The sequence below is a fragment of the Panthera leo genome, chromosome B1 (assembly GCF_018350215.1).
Source record: "Panthera leo isolate Ple1 chromosome B1, P.leo_Ple1_pat1.1, whole genome shotgun sequence".
NCBI classification, from domain to species: Eukaryota; Metazoa; Chordata; class Mammalia; order Carnivora; family Felidae; genus Panthera; species Panthera leo.
The window spans coordinates 101,015,667-101,032,532 of NC_056682.1; the positions used below are offsets into that span (position 1 = coordinate 101,015,667).

The 16,866-nt window shown below is 34.6% G+C and overlaps 1 protein-coding gene across 8 annotated transcripts in view; it reads right to left on the reverse strand.

Moving 5' to 3' along the window:
• SPATA5 (spermatogenesis associated 5) overlaps nucleotides 1–16,866 on the reverse strand; it is a 355,585-nt gene that overhangs the window by 252,717 nt on the left and 86,002 nt on the right. For all 8 annotated transcript variants that reach the window (XR_006201728.1, XM_042935556.1, XM_042935557.1 and 5 more), the window contains exons 12-13: nucleotides 11,512–11,565; nucleotides 9,056–9,135 (exon numbers count right to left, since the gene is read on the reverse strand). Coding sequence is in view for 7 of the 8 variants with exons in the window: in XM_042935556.1 (XP_042791490.1) it covers nucleotides 9,056–9,135; nucleotides 11,512–11,565 (134 nt within the window). In the remaining variant the exon portion in view is untranslated. The remainder of the gene's footprint in view (nucleotides 1–9,055; nucleotides 9,136–11,511; nucleotides 11,566–16,866) is intronic.

The window sequence follows — 16,866 nt, forward strand, 5'->3', positions numbered from 1 at the left end:
TTGTTTAACATAGTACCGGACGTTCTAGCCACAGCAATCAGACAACAAAAAGAAAGAAAGGCATCTAAATGGACAAGGAAGAAGTCAAACTTTGACTATTTGCAGATGACATAGTACTATATATAGAAAACCTGAATTTTGCTAGAACTGATAAAAGAATTCAGTTAAAGTTGTAGGCTATAATGAATTATTATACAATGTGAAGTTTTAAAAACCATTCCAGTAAAACCTTCACTGGTTAGTACTCATTGGGAAGGTTGCTTTGAATTTGGGAATGAGCTTTGATAAGCATGGGTTCAAATGCCAACTTTACCATTTACTTTTTTGTGTAATCTTGTGGAAAAAGTACTTAGCCTCTCTGAACTTCAATTTTCTCAATTAATACATGGTGGGCTCATACCTTCCTCAAAATTAGACAAGATAGACAAAAGATCTAGCACAATGCTCAGCACAATGAAAATATTAATAGGTAGTAGTTACAAGCATTATCATTATTAGAATTATCACTAATGGTGCTAATGGTTAGGTGGCTTAACAAAGTTATCTTAACATATAAGCTAACAGGGGGGGGGTCTGGCATATAAATGTTTGCTGACACAAAGCATGAACTTGATGTATGATAGATTTTCAGATCAGTACATACATCCAGATTCATATTGCCAGCTCACCTGACTTACAACACAGTAGAAAGTTATCAAAATTCCTTAAATTTTGCCATGAAAACCACTGACATAATACTAAGACAAGAACAATTCCTCCAAAGCCTTTCCTAACTACTAGGCATGCCCAAACCAGTAAGCCTAATAAAGTACTGAACAATACTTTGTTTCTGTAAGATGTATTAGTAGGAAATTGCTGTGTATTGGTAAAGTTCTTTACATTTTAATGTTAATTGTGTACTAGTTGTGATAATAGCAAATGTGATAATAGCTTGGCTCCTCAGAATCCTCAAGGAATGATTTATTTTGAATAGCTAAAATTTCCAGATAATAATATTTTTATATTTTTCAGATATATTTTTTTAATTTTAAAAATAATTTTAAAAGAATAAAAAACCTTCTAAAACAAATATAATATACTCATAAGATTGTTTTCTCAAATGCAGAAATGCTTGGATCAAGAAACAAACTAATGACAAGAAAATCTCTACTTGTTTGATTTCTTGGATCTATACCAAAAGAAGTTTCTTCATCTTTTTTCCTACTCTCTTTTGTTTGTCTTCTAAATGAATTTTGCTTTTTTTGGAGGGGGGGAGGGGTGGATACTGATTCAGGATCTTCCTTTATATGCTCTAAATATAGCTACAGATATCCAGGATTTTGGGACCCAGTGATTTGAGTGCTTGCTTACTTGAGAAAAGAGTTGATTAAAATAAGTTGGATTACAATAAAATAAGTGTGATTATAATAAAATAAGTCTGACTGAATGGCCTTCTGGGCAGAGGGTAACCTTTCTACAAAATGAATTAGTAAACCAAGGATGTCAAGGATCTTTTTTAAAATGTCTTCTCAGTGACCTAAAAAGTATGATCTCCATTATTGTTGCTATCCTTTGTTACCATCTGATTATGCTGCTATCAGGTACATTATAAAGAATATCTTTGTGTATCCTTAGCATAACTGACAAATTTTGTGAGTCCAGACCCACTTTCAGAGTTAGTGTGTATAAAAACTATAGAAATATTTTGAAAAAAGTATCATTTAGCATGTCAGTTAATTCTTTTTTAGAGCTGACAGTTGAATGTATTCCAAAGCTTACAAATGGTTCTTTATAATGAAGATGATGGTGCTTCTATAAACATAAGACAGGTAACAAACATCCAAAAGACAGTCTCAGTGTTTAATTTTAAAAGAAAATTGGTTTACAAAGGATGCTAAAACACAGTGAAGTCAGACTCCGCTAACAACCAGCTAAATGAATCTAATCTCTAGTTTTTCAAAGTCTTCATTCCCTTATTCAAAAAATAAACGTCTGAGTGCTTCTTTGCTAGGTAGGCATTGTGCTAGACACCCAAGATAAGAGGATAAAGACATTGTTATTCCCTTGAAGATTTCATAATTACTGGCATGTATGAATGAGGGAAGTGAATTAGGAAATACATATGTAGATCCTTCTAGTTTTAAAATTCTATATCCTGTGTTGGTATTGTATAGCACTCAGGTAAAGTTATTTCAATATTTTTAATAAATAATCAAATTCAGAAACATTACTGACACCTCCAATTGGCAGTTCTAAACAGAAAGAAGTTAAACTCCTACTTGTCCAATTTGCTATTTGTTATAGGAGGAAATGGTGGCTATATTTAATGCTGATGATTAGGTGAAGGAAATTCTTTGGATTCCCATTACCCAAGCTGTCTTTGCCTTTTATTTCCACAGATCATTGAGAGCTAGCTACAGAATAGCATAGTGAAAATGTTTTATGGGCTGAGAAATATTCTTGGCTGACTTTCAAAGCTGCAGTAGGAAACAAAAACCATAAAACTGACATCCTAGGAAATCAAAACCAACTCCAAGGAAAAGTTTAAAAACAAATGTGTAATCAATAACATAATGAAATGATTTTATAAAATTTTATTATCTGCTAGAGATAGGCAACAACAATGGAAAAAAGATGTTCAGCTGTAGAAAATATTGAAGCTAGGCTTCCCTAAAACATTAATTCTCTTTTCCCTTCAGAAGTCAAGCCCCTTTTCTAAATTATTTCTATTCAAAAGTCATATAGTGCCATGGACTGAAGGGGCATTTATGGTATCTTAAAACGGGTCAATAAACTATAGCTATAGGCTAAATCTGCCCAGACAACTGTTTGCTTATTTGATCACATATTCTCTATGGCTGCTTTTGCACTACAGCAGCAGAGATGAATAGTTGCGATAGAGACTATGGGACTAAAAAGAAAAGAAAAGAATTACTAACTAGGCTGGTGCAGAAAAAGTGTGCCAACCTCTACCTTAAAGCAATCTTACTACCATGATGGTAATGACTAAACAGTTTGTTTTTCAATACTAAAATTGTCACAAAAATAATACATACATTTCCTTTTCAACTCCTTCAATAAAATCATTAAAATGCCCCATCATTTGTCCCTTCATATGATTTCAAAACTATAGACCAGCCTCTTGTGTAGCCAATTTACATTTTTTTAAGTTTATTTATTTATTTATTTTGAGAGAGGGAGGGAGGGAGAGAGAGAGGATGTGAGCAGGGGAAGGGCAGAGAGAGAGTGAAAGAGACAATCCCAAGCAGGCTCTGTGCTGTCAGCACAGAGTCCAACATGGGGCTCAATCCCATGAACCATGAGATCATGACCTGAGCCGAAACCAAGAGTTGGATGCTCAACTGACTATGCCACCCAGGTGCCCCTCTAATTTACATTTCTAAATTTTTTCTAGTGTACATTTTTAAATGTCATGCAGTTCCAAATGGTAGGCATCTGACTTTGTCTCTTAAAACTACCTCCCACTCCCACGTAGTCAGTATTCATGCTTGGAAGAGACTTAAAAAAAGGTCTAATGAAGGCTAGTCAAACACATATACTCTGAACACAAGCATTACCTATGATAATTTTCATAGTGCTTGTAAAACACAAGCAAACTTTCACTTTAAAGACAACTACAATAAGAGACCTATGTATCCTACAACAACAAAAAATAAGACCCAATTTCTAATAAAATGCTGCAACAGACCATTTAAGTAGAGTCATACCTTTAATCTATGGTATAGTATTCAGCCACAGTGCATGGACAAAACACAAAACAAAAAGTAATTTATAAAACTATACATGTGTTTCATTTTGTATTTCTTCTTTTGTGCTCTTTTCCCTAGCATTGCTGTTTAATATTAAGAGTTTAAAAATGTCAAAACTATGTTATATCTGAGGCAATTAAGTATAAATTAGGAAAATCTGCATATCAGGAAATAGGCACTTAATTTAGCAACTTGAAACACAGATTTACAAAACAGTGGTTAAAACTATTTAGGGGCGCCTGGGTGGCTTAGTCGGTTGGGTGTCCGACTTCAGCTCAGGTCATGATTTTGTGGTTTATGAGTTGAGCCCCACGTCGGGCTCTGGGCTGACAGCTCAGAGTATGGAGCCTGCTTCAGATCCTGTGTCTCCCTTTCTCTCTATGCCCCTTCCCCGCTCATGCTCTGTCTCTCAAAAATGAATAAATGTTAATAAAATTAAATTTATAATTCATAATAAATCTTTAATAAAATTAAAAAATAAAGTAATAAGCAGTTATTGTTAGTTTCTCAAACACAAAGAAATATTCTTTAAATATTTAGATACATGAGAATCTTTATTCTCATGTGTATATGATATGATACAAACACACTTTTTGTCTCAAATCCTGACAGTATAAGAGGCAGCAGCAGTATAGTTCAAAGAGCACTGAATCAGAAGACATGAGTTCTAGTCTTGTTTAGACCACAAAGGAGTTATGTGCCTCTTCTCTTAACATCTAAGGGCTTCTGTTCTTCTGAAGAATAAAAGTTGCACTAGATGACTTCTAAGAACTTTTTCAGCTACAAAATTTTATGATTTTATGAAAATTTTAAAACTACCATAAATATCACATTGGAAAAATGCATAACCCTCATTGAGAATGTCATTTAGAGAAATGAAGTGCGCAAAAATTTCCTCTACAGTGCTTAGTGTCATGTATTCACTGAATTCACCTGAAATCTGGATATGCTGTAAAGGAGGCTCTTCAATTTTCTGACCGTTATTTTAAAATTTAGAATGCTGCTAAGCCTGGAACCTTCACTTTCAATGAAAGCTGGCTCAGAACTTCTTACTTTTTTCCCAAACCACTCCAAGTACCAATTCTGGACTATTAATTGCAATAACAGGTATACAAGAAAGTAGTTATTAATATCACAGATTCTCCAATACCTCACAGAAGATATTATTCCATCAGTCAGCTTTTAACTTGCACTTCATCTTTTTCATTTTTCTATGTATTTAATAAACTTTTTTATATTCTATTCATAAAACAATATCCAGAACATTTTTTATTTAACAGCACCGCTTTTATAAACCAGAACAGATCATCTTTCTCCCAAATAACAATACTATCTTTTTTCTATCTCTAAGATACAAACTTTTTTCATATTTAAAATGTCTGAGGTCAGAATGTCTCTTGGAGTTGTTGACTTTTCAGCACCATATCACAGTTCAAAGCTACATTTTCCTTGAGTACCTATGATAATGATTTGTCTTAAAACTGAAGGCGTCTTAGATTGACAAAATGCCATAGTGTCCGCCATCCATAGAACACATTTTCTAATTTCCCTAGTGTTTCAGTGTCACCCACTAGAATGTAATTTCTGTTGGGACAGGATCCATTTCTATGTCTATTACTATATTTCTATCTATATGGAAATAATAATAATAGGTATTATTATTATATCTATGAAGAAATTATAAGAAACACTAAAGTTTTTTAAGCACTTACTAAAATGCTAGGCCCTATGTCAAGCCCTTTACGTGTATTTCATTCTAACAACCTAAAATTTGTTACTACTACCATCTCCATTTTACAAATGAAGAAACAAAGGCATAGAGAGGTTAAGGAAATTGTCCTAGGCCCTGTTCACTGTTTTATCCCCAACATAAAGCCTGCTGCAGAATGAGCATTCAATCAATATTTACAGAACAAGTGAATGAATGAATGCCTCCAAAGGAATCTAACAATAGCTCAGTTAGAGAAACAGGGTCATTACTAAAGTAAGTCACAGAGAAAATGGACAATAAATACAAGTTTGAAAGGTTAGTTAACTACTTACACCTGGAATCCTGGAATCTATAGTATGGTAGTCGAGTCGAAAAGTGGCTCAGAGTATATCTGCTCTGCCCAGGCAATCAATGTCATCTAATGAGGAAGATTCAGGATCCCCTAACTAGATGGAATGTCTCAGACAGAGGAATTTCTTCTAGGCATCTCCCAGTTAGTCAGTGGCCATTGCCTCCATCAGAGGAGATTGGGCTAAGAGAATATAGTATATGGGGACTCACTTCTGAGGACCAGACTGCTGCCTCAGATAAGGCTGACTGATGATTTACTGCCCAGCTTGTTCTCTCCTCTCCACTACAACCTTGAAAAGGGTAAATTTTAAGCTAGCTGGGAGGTGAGGCAGAGTAGTGGGGCCAATTGCCAAATGTAAAGTATCCTACCTTGCATTAATGCAGGGGCATTTCTGTGAGTTTTTTCTTTACCTATAAAACACTTAGAACAGTTTCTAGTACATAATATGCACTAAATGAATATTAGCTAATATCATTATTAGCCCTTCCCTACCTCAGTGCTTTACTGCCGGACATAATACCTATTTTCCAAAGTACTCTGCTACCTTAACAGCATTTTCAATTTTCCCAAATCTTATACAGATCACTAAAACACTTTGTAAAAGGAATCTTATAACATTTCCTCCAACTCACAGTATGAATTCAGAACAGCCATAATTTAAATGGGCATACAGAAAAAGACATCAGGCTTGTTTATTTTTCAAGTCTCAAAGAAACTTAAATGGGACAGGGAGGAGGAGAAACTAGTGGTTGTCATTAGATACCTACACAAGCATGAAAAGTCTCTCATTCTACAAGCATGAATATTTCTAAAGCTAAGCAAACAATATACCTATGCTCTGTTTACAATGTGCTTGCTGGCGGCAAACCTCAGTTTCATAGCTAACTTGAGTAACTTCAAATAGTCAAAATAATTGATTTACCGAACAGGATAATAAGGACTAGCATATATCATCAATTCTCTGCTCAATTTGTTAAACATCTTAAGTTTAGAAATTAAAATCTTGATAAGAAGAAGTTTTTCATGCACTATCATTTTTGAACTAGTCATATGGGTTTGATCTGAATGTTATCACAGGAAACATAAAACTGTTGAACAAATGAAAGCAATAACTATTCTGTATCACAATATTATGTAGAAATGCCTCCTAGTGTATGGAATTTTTAATTTTTCTATGTTTTCTATTTCTCTAACAATGCATAAAATTGGTTTAGTACCTTTGGAATTTTATACCGTTATCTATCAATAGCTGTTTATTTTAAAGTTCTAGAAACTGTACAATTCAAATAGCTGAAGAACAAAAACATACATGTGTAGGCTTTGTATGTTTTAGTTTTTAGGTGCCAGCATTCTACTTAGATAAAACAATCACTTTCTAGGTAATGCTAGCCCATCACAAAATTTAGAAACAAAGAAAAGAAAACAGGGTAGCATTCTCTTTGAGATTCTTATGGCTATAAAACACAATCAATAGAAGACTTAGTGCACTAAAGGTACAACCAAAAATCTCTACAGTGGACCATTAGCATTATGTTTACTTATCAGCCTCATTGCTGCTTTCTAAAATGTCAACAAATGTGACCAAAAATTTTTCTATACAAAGGAAACAGCATTGAATTTATTTGAATTTAGCTTGAACAAGCCACTGAGGGAGGGAGGTATAAATATACAACATGATGAAGACTAGTAGGGGAAATTGTATCTGGAGGCTGTAAATCATTAGCATCTCTTAATATATTTGCACCCAATTCCTACTGGGCCAAACTTTCTGCAAAAACAGGATTTTTCTATCAAATGCCTTGTCTGGTTTCTCACACCACTATATTTCAAAAGCATTTTATGAGAACTCTGCTACATATTCTACCTCCCATCTGGTTCATATTTAAACAATGTATCCTACCCTATTCCTTTTTTAGGCTCCAAAAAGGTCTGTGATGTCACAAATATGTGGCAGGTCATGCTACTTCAGCAAACTTCTCAGGCTTCTTTTCCTTCTCTTGTAGTTAAAGGTGAACTTGAGCTATTTGTAACCTTTTGTTGTATCTCATCTCAGAAGTTATAAAAGAATTCAAGTACTTCAACTCATAAAATAAAAAGACCGGTTGATATTGCAGGATATTGAATGGGTAGAGTGAAGAGTAGGACAGACTACCTCTTAAAATAGTCTCCTAATGACAGTTTATACTCATCTCATGAGGCAGCTCTCCTCAGGAAGGAAGAGAGCACCAATGCCTCTTATAGACTTTAATATTGGGGACCTACAAGGTGCCTTCTACCATCACTGTAATTATCATCAGCAGAACTTTTCTAATAAATATATACATCAGGAAGCTATGCACAAAGCACACACATTAACATTCTCTACATGAAGTACTTACAGCATATAATCCTTAAAAGGACCTATAAACATTTGTAGAGGAAAAAAATCATACTTGCAAATAGTGCACGTGCGTGCATGCACCTATACATACACACACATACACGTACATACATCTGTATACATATATACATGTTATTTGAAATGATATAAATAATCTTTATTGCTTGAGATTCAGGAATAAAACTATTAACGCTAATTTTTATTCTATTGTAACTATATTTTAGGAAACATGATCTAATCTAGAGAGTATTAAAATCTTTTATTATAATTGGTTTTACTGTATTGTATAATTATTTTTAATGGAGTGTTGCTTATAGTTTTTATCATACGTTTATAACAACCAAAATTCTGATAGGCAGTGCTAGGGGTGGTCTCTGTAAATAGGGGTATCTGTAAATAATAAACTATGAAAATTAACTCAAATGCCCCAAATGGATATGAATGCTTAAAAAAAAAAAGGTATATGGGGGCACCTGGCTGGTCAGTTGGTTAAGCGCCAGACTTCAGCTCAGGTCATGATCTTGTGGTCCATGGGTTCAAGCCCCATGTCCAGCTCTGGGCTGACAGCTTGGAGCCTGGAGCCTGCTTTGGATTCTGTGTCTCCCTCACTCTCTGCCCCTCACCCGCTCATTGTCTCTCTCTCTCAAAATAAATAAACATTAAAAAACACTTTTAAAAAACGTATATGAAAGTATTATAAAATGAGAACATAAAATAGTTGGATATAAGAAAAAACTTACATGAATTAAAAATTATTTTATGGAGGCCAAATACTTTGATGAATAAAATTTGTATAAGAAATACTATATCCTCTACAATGTAATCACTGATATTTAATTGCAGTCCTATTAAATATTTCTTACCTGCCCCTTTCAACTGCTAAGGCATCAAGTTCATCAAAGAAAATAATGGAAGGAGCCACTGCTCTCGCTTTTCGGAAGATCTGGTGAAAAAAGTACCACATTAACTAAAGATTAGCAAACTTCAGAAACTGTGCAGTTGGGTTTTAGTTTGAAAACTGTTAGGAACTAAATCTATTATGTACAAGTCAACCAGCCCAATCATGACCTTCAGCGGGTAACTTTACTTCTCTAAACTTCAATTTCCACATCTATAAAGTGGAGATAATGGTAAATGCTTGCCTCAGAAAATTATTTTAAGAATTGAATTAAAAAAAAAAAAAAAAAAAAAAAAAAAAAAAAAAAAAAAAGAGGGGCGCCTGGGTGGCGCAGTCGGTTAAGCGTCCGACTTCAGCCAGGTCACGATCTCGCGGTCTGTGAGTTCGAGCCCCGCGTCAGGCTCTGGGCTGATGGCTCGGAGCCTGGAGCCTGTTTCCGATTCTGTGTCTCCCTCTCTCTCTGCCCCTCCCCCGTTCATGCTCTGTCTCTCTCTGTCCCAAAAATAAATAAAAAACGTTGAAAAAAATTTAAAAAAAAAAAAAAAAAAAAAAAAAAGAATGCAAAGCATTTAGCACAGTGCCTGGAACATAGTAAGAGCTCAGTAAATGACAGCTATTATTAACTATCATAAACACATGTTTAAAAGAAAAGCCATAAACATGTAAAATCAGTTATAGCTTAGCATATAAAATACCCATAAACCCAAAAGCCACATTCCTTGCTCATTTCTCTGAAGACAGTATGGGAAAGTAATGATTGATGTAAAGCCAGGACAAGAAAAATGATCAAAACTTGGAAGAGCCAGAGCTGTGAGAGGGGGGATGGGCTAAATGGGTAAGGGGCATTAAGGAATCTACTCCCTGAAATCAATTGTTTCACTATATGCTAACTAATGTAGATGTAAATTTTAAAAATTAAAAAATTAAACAATTAAAAAAAAAAAACTTGAAAGAGCATAGACTGATTAGATCAGAAGTCAATCAGACTATCAATGTTAGAGACTGGCCAGACAGCCATGGGGGGGGGGGGGGGGGGGGGGGAACATATGGAAATGGCCTAGAAAAAATCAGCACAGGCAGAAAGAAATCCAAAGGTGTGTTTCCTGTAACCTAGACCCCCATTTTCTGGTCACAAGGATCATGATCATAAAAATTCAAAACCGTTATCGTAACATTATTAATAAACATTTCCTTTTTTCCTACAACTGCCATTGTCTACATTTTAAATAATAAAAATAGGACAAAAGTAACTTAAAATTTTTTTCTCAGATGAAAAATGAAGTATTCTAATTTCTAATACTCTTGGGTTGGCACCCAGGTATTCACAAATGGAGACCATCCATTCCATTCCTGGAGACCATCCATTCCATTGCTGTTTGTGTCTTCTTGTCCTTGCTTAGCTTCTGAAAGAATACAGGCAGGCTGTCTGTGTGAGGCAGACTAACCTCTGCTTAGCAAACCAAAACCTGTGGTCAAATTACTGTAGTTACCCAAATCCAAGTGCCCTGATTTTGCATGAATTTACCAGTTGTGTAGCTTCCGCGATATGAATGAGTAGCCTATCAATCAGGAGCTGGTCTGAGGCACCTGGGTGGCTCAGTTGTTTAAGATGACTCTTGATTTTGGCTCAGGTCATGATCTCACAGTTCGTGACATCAAGCCCCATGTCAGGCTCTGCACTAACAGTGTGGAGCCTACTTGGGATTCTCTCTGCTCCTCCCCTACTCTCTCTCAAGAAAAATAAATTAAAACAATCAAGCACTAACTGTAAATCTTAGAAGAGGGGGAATGCACTGTCTAAATCACTAGGCAAAGGTAAAACAATTAAAATGAGAGTAAAGTGAAATTTTTTTATACTAAGCTCATTTCATTTAAAGGACTACATAATTTAAAGGATTTAAATCTCATTCTGAGATCAAGCATTCCTTATAAGTACAGATGTACATTTTTTTTTCGTTTTTAGTGAAATTCTGGCAGTTGTTATAATCTTTATTTGGTAAAACTAACGGCTGGTAATATGATGATGTTTAAAGACAAAAACAAAGTATTGTAGATTATCAAAACTGTAATTTTTAAAACATTTTTACTTATTTTTTACAGAGAGAGAGAGAGAGATAGAGCACAAGTGGGGGAGGGGCAGAGAGAGAGGGAGACACAGAACCTGAAGCAGGCTCCAGGCTCTGAGTTGTCAGCACACAGCCCGAAGCGTGGCTTGAACTCATGAACCATGAGATCATAACCTGAGCCGAAGTTGGACACTTAACCACTGAGCCACTCAGGTGCCCCTCAAAATTGTATTTTTAAATAATAAAATAATATTTGCCTGAAGAAAAAATACACCACTAGAATTTTGATTTGGAAATTTCAGAATCAGTAACCCAAAACAAAATGAAACCATACACAAAGACATAATTATCTTACCTCTCTAACAGCCCTTTCAGATTCACCAACGTATTTATTCATTAATTCAGGCCCCTGCATGAAAAGAGAACAACTGTTCAGTGTCCTTATAAAAATGCAACCATATATATGTCTTTCAATGAAAGAGAAAATGAATACGTAAAAGAGGAAAAAGGGAAAAAATAAAAATCTGCTCTTAATTAAACTGGTTCCTTTAGCATATTTATTTACATTGGGTGTTATTTATGCCTCAAATATTAAAGCCATTCTGTCCCAGAAACTAGACATCAGTACAAAGGAAAAGCTGTGGCTAAATATAATAGTTTAACCTCTTCTTCATCTGTCTTTCATTCATTCATCAATGAATACTTTTTTTACTCTGTATCAGGCACAGTGCTAGGCACTGAAGATAGAACAGTCTAATTTTGGAGACCAACAAAGAGATACCATCCAAGTATTCCCAGGTCTAACCAGAGACTGGTTCCGAGTAGGTCTACATGTCATTTTAGAACCCAGTCCACTAGATCAATGGCACTCTGTGACAAGAAACAAAACCTCAGGGCTACTCTTCTTATGACTCCATGATAATTCCTAAGAATTGAATGGAAGTCATGTAATCCATGATATTATCTTACAGTCCCTGTGTGTTTCCTATACAAATGCCACTCTCAAGCTCTCTGCTCTCACTTGACTTGGCCATCTAGACACTGAAAATGCAGGGCCAAACATGCTCTTACCAGTTGATTCAAATGAGCACATTGAGAGAAAGTTTCCATAGCTGAGAAGGACATTTGGCATTATAGAACAAACTTCACACTAGTATCTGAAGGGAACAGTTGTGGTTCTCAGGACAACAGGGTTTTGTTTTTTTGTTTTTAATACCCCATGACTTCTTGTGATGTGAGGACTATGTACCATGAGAAAGTAGACAGTATGCAATAAAAAAAGAAGGCCCACTGTTTTTCATACAATATATGATATTTTACATATTTAACAAAGAAAAAATGTTAACATTCAAAAATGTTAAATGTCATTGGGGAGTCAGTGGGGTGAGGGACATGATTGTTCTGAAAGAAAAGCAGCAGAGGTAATACAAGGGAATTTTATTTGGAATGACTGATTAAATAAATAATTAAGGATGATAGTAGCCAGGCTTCTCACTATTAGAGGAGTTATAAACATATAAATAAAGAAAATAAGAATAAATTCTGCTATATTGAACTGACATTGGAATTATCAGTATAATTTCAAGATTTTCAATATACTTAGCTAAATAAATATAGATAAAAATGTGTGTGGTGTGGGGGGGGTGTGGGGTGTGTGTGTGTGTGTGTGTGTGTGTGTGTGTGTGTGTGTATTCCTGAGCTCTGTTCTGTGAGATAACCTGAGAACAGCCATACCCCAAAAGCAGTAAGCACAGCTGGCACCCAGAGCCCGGCTTTTAAATTTTAAAAACTTGGTTTCCAAATTCTCCACCAAAAGGCATCAGGGCGTCTTAAAGAAATGGCAGATTCCAAGTCTGAGAAAGGCAAAGTACAAAATGAGTCTGGAAATCTTACTGCAAGAAAGTGCTCAGAGAGACGTAAAACTGCCAAAAGCACACAAATACCAGGCTAAAAGAGCCTACTGGCCAAAGTGATACAATGGAGACATCAACACAAATGTTGGTAAATGAATGCTGATCCACTGAATAGCACGGAAATTCATGAGCCGATGAAGATATAAATTAATATAAATAAATGAAATATTTGTTAAGGAACAAGATATATAGTCTCAATGTAACTATCCACAAAGTAACATGAACTTCATGGGGATAACAGTAATTTTACAGTGGAGAAGCTTGACAGACACCATCATAATCAAAGTTAACGTTAGTAGTAACGGGACAATTTGAAATCAAGTATCATTTGATAGGATGCAATGAGAAGAACATAGCATTATTTCTATGAAAAATCTGAATCGAAACATGAGTAAATATCAGAAAAATCCAAACTGAGAGATATTTTACATAATAACTGACCTGTAATGTTCAAAAATGTCAATGTCATGAAAGTAAAGGAAGGACTGAGAAACTGTTTTCAATTGAAGAAGACATAAGAGACATGACAAATAAATAGAACACATGATTATGGACCAGATCATTCTGTCATAAAAGACAGTTCAGGGACAAGTGATAAAACTTATATGGTAATAATAATGTTCTTTTTTAATTTGATGGTTTGCACTATGGCTATGTGACCAGAATGTATTTTTTGGTAGAAATACACATTAAAGCATTCAGGGTAATAGAGCATACAGCAGCAAATTAATCTCAAATGCTTTAAAGAAAAACAAAATTACTTGTGACTACTCCTGCAAACTTTCTATAAAGTTTAGAGAGTTCAAAAAAAAAAAAAAAAAAAAAAAAAAGAAGAAGAAAAAAACCCCAACTTGATCCACAGACAGAAATATTGAAGTTTAAAAAGATTCAATATTCTTAGGCCCAGAAATAATAGAAATGATAAAATTAGCAGACCAGGTATTATAAATATAATAACTGCAGCAGTGAAAAATCAGTAAACTTGAAGACAGAGCAACTATTCAAACTGAAGCACAGAAACAAAAAAGACTGAATAAAAATGACTAAGGGAATCTGTATAACCATATAAAAAGATTTAAAATAAGTCTAATTGGAGATCAAGAAAAAAGCTTAAGGAGACAGACAAAAATATACACAAATTTGATAAAATCAATGAAACCACAGATCTAAAAGGTTCAACAAATCTCAAATATAATGGGGAAAAAAATTATACCAAGTACATCAAGATCAAGTTATTGGAAACCAGCAATAAAGATAAAATCTTAAAGAGAAGTCAGAGAATATAAAGACACATTACAAATAAACAAAAGAATCACTACTGGTTTCTCATTCAAAACAATATAAGCCAGGTGATATCAGAGCAAAAGTACTGCAAGAAAAAACAGTTGTGAAGCTAGAATAGCATAGCCTTAAAAACTGCAGGCAATGGGTGGCTTGGTCGGTTAAGCGTCCCACTTCGGCTCAGGTCATGATCTCACGGTCCGTGAGTTCGAGCCCCACGTCGGGCTCTGTGCTGACAGCTCAGAACCTGGAGCCTGTTTCAGATTCTGTGTCTCCCACTCTCTCTGCCCCTCCCCTGTTCATGCTCTGTCTCTCTCTGTCTCAAAAATAAATAAATGTTAAAAAAAAAAATTAAAAAAAAAACTGCAGGCAAATAAAGGACTGTATCAGATAAACAAAAGCTGAAGGAAATTATCATCAGTAAATCTCCACTACAAGAAATGTCAAAGGAAGTTCTTAAACCAGAGGGGAATGTGTATCAAATACAAAGAAATGAAGAATGTTGGAAATGTGGCTATGTGGCTAAATATAACATCCTCCTTTTCTCATTAATTTCTTAAAAAGACAATTGACCATCGTGGGGCACCTGGGTGGCTCAGTGAGTTAAATGTCTGACTCTTGATTTTGGCTCAGGTAACCATCTCAAAGTTCATGAGATCGAGCCCCACCTCAGGCTCTGTGCTGGCAGCATGGAGCCTGCTTGGGATTCTCTCTCCCTCTGACCCTCCCCTGGTTGTGCTGTCTCTCAAAATAAATAAATAAACATCTAAAAATAAAAGATAATTGACCATCTAAAGCAAAAGTAATAATATATTGTGGGGTTTATACACATGTAGAGATAAACTATAGAACAAATATAACACAAAGGAAAGTAAATTTTAAGAATCTTACTATATATATAAAGTAGCATAGTATAATTCCAAGGTAGACTATAAATTAAGTCTATATATAGACTATAAGACTATAAACCTAGAGCAAGTATTTTTCTTAAAGTAAAACAAAGAAGTTTAGCTATTAAGAAAATAGGGGAGATAAGAGAGGATAACAGAATACATTTGACTAATCCAAAAGAAGACAGAAGGGACAATTGAACAAAAAATTATGGGTGTAAATATGCCTGATGAAAAAGGAGACAATCTTTAATACTGTTTTTGTATACTTATCTCCACAATGGGTGCTTCAAAAATACTGAAATATGGTAACAAACGAGTACATTAAAACATATGGGGATCAGGGTGGAATAGTCAAGGATAAGAATAAGAAAAGAATAGGAAGAGTATCTCAATGTTCAGGTGACCAAAACCAGCTGCCCCAAAGATACTGCCATTAGGTTCAGTTGAGTTATTTGATAGCATCAACACTGAAATCCTTAAGTAATGAGAGAGACAGTCCTATCTTTCTACCTGATTTTTTTTATTAATCGAGGATTATGCATGAGTAAATTTTATATAACATTAACAAGTTAATTGGTTCCCTAAAAAACAAAACAAAAAAACCTCTCCTCTACTTATGTCTATTTTCCTCTTTAAAAATAATCTTTTCAAAATTATCTCAGAGTAATAGATCTAAAAAAATTAGTGTTTGAGGCTAATTAGGGGCAGATGTATTAAAAGCATAAGTATGACATATTATAAAATATCATCTAACATATAAGGTATTTTTACTTCTATATCGCAGACTGAAATCCACCATAAACCAGGGAACACGTAAACCATCTGTAAGCAAACACATTATTAAGAAAACTTGCTTGGGACAGTGCTTTTGATGACTAAATTTTATAATTGGTATACCGATTGTTTATACATTGGTACTTAAACTGTCTCCAAGCAATCACGTTTACACAATGAAGTTGTTTCTAAGCTTATTTCCCCCAAAATAGAACATGATTCACGATTCTAATCTTAACATTGATGACTTAATTATCTTAATTTCTTAAATAATGCAGTCCCAAATAGATTTAACTTCAATGAAGATGATGAAATATTGGTTATGCTGAAGCAGAATGTTTCCACATTTTGAAGGACTTTGAAGAAACAGCAACAACTTAATACCAAATCATTTTATAAGCTTGTTTTTATACCCAGGTTAGACTATGTGATAGGAACACAAAATTTACACTTAAAGCCAGCAGGGAGGTAAATAAGCTTGAAGGCATTTCTCAAGTATTGTGGAATTAAGAAAGACAACATATAAAGAGCCAGACAATAAATATTTTAGGCTCTGTGGGCTACCTACGGCCTGTGTCACATTTTTCTTTTTCTTTTAACCTCTCATTAAAAATATAAAATTTATACTTAACTAAAGGGCTAGATTAAAACAAGCTGCTAGAGGGAGGAAGCCAAAACATAGAGAGTCCTAAAAACTGAGAACAAACTGAGGGTTTATGGGGAGTGGGAGGGAGGGGTGGATGGGTGATGGGTATTGAGGAAGGCACCTGTTGGGATGAGCACTGGGTGTTGTATGGAAACCAATTTGACAATAAATTTCATAATAAAAAATAAAAATAAAAAAAATAA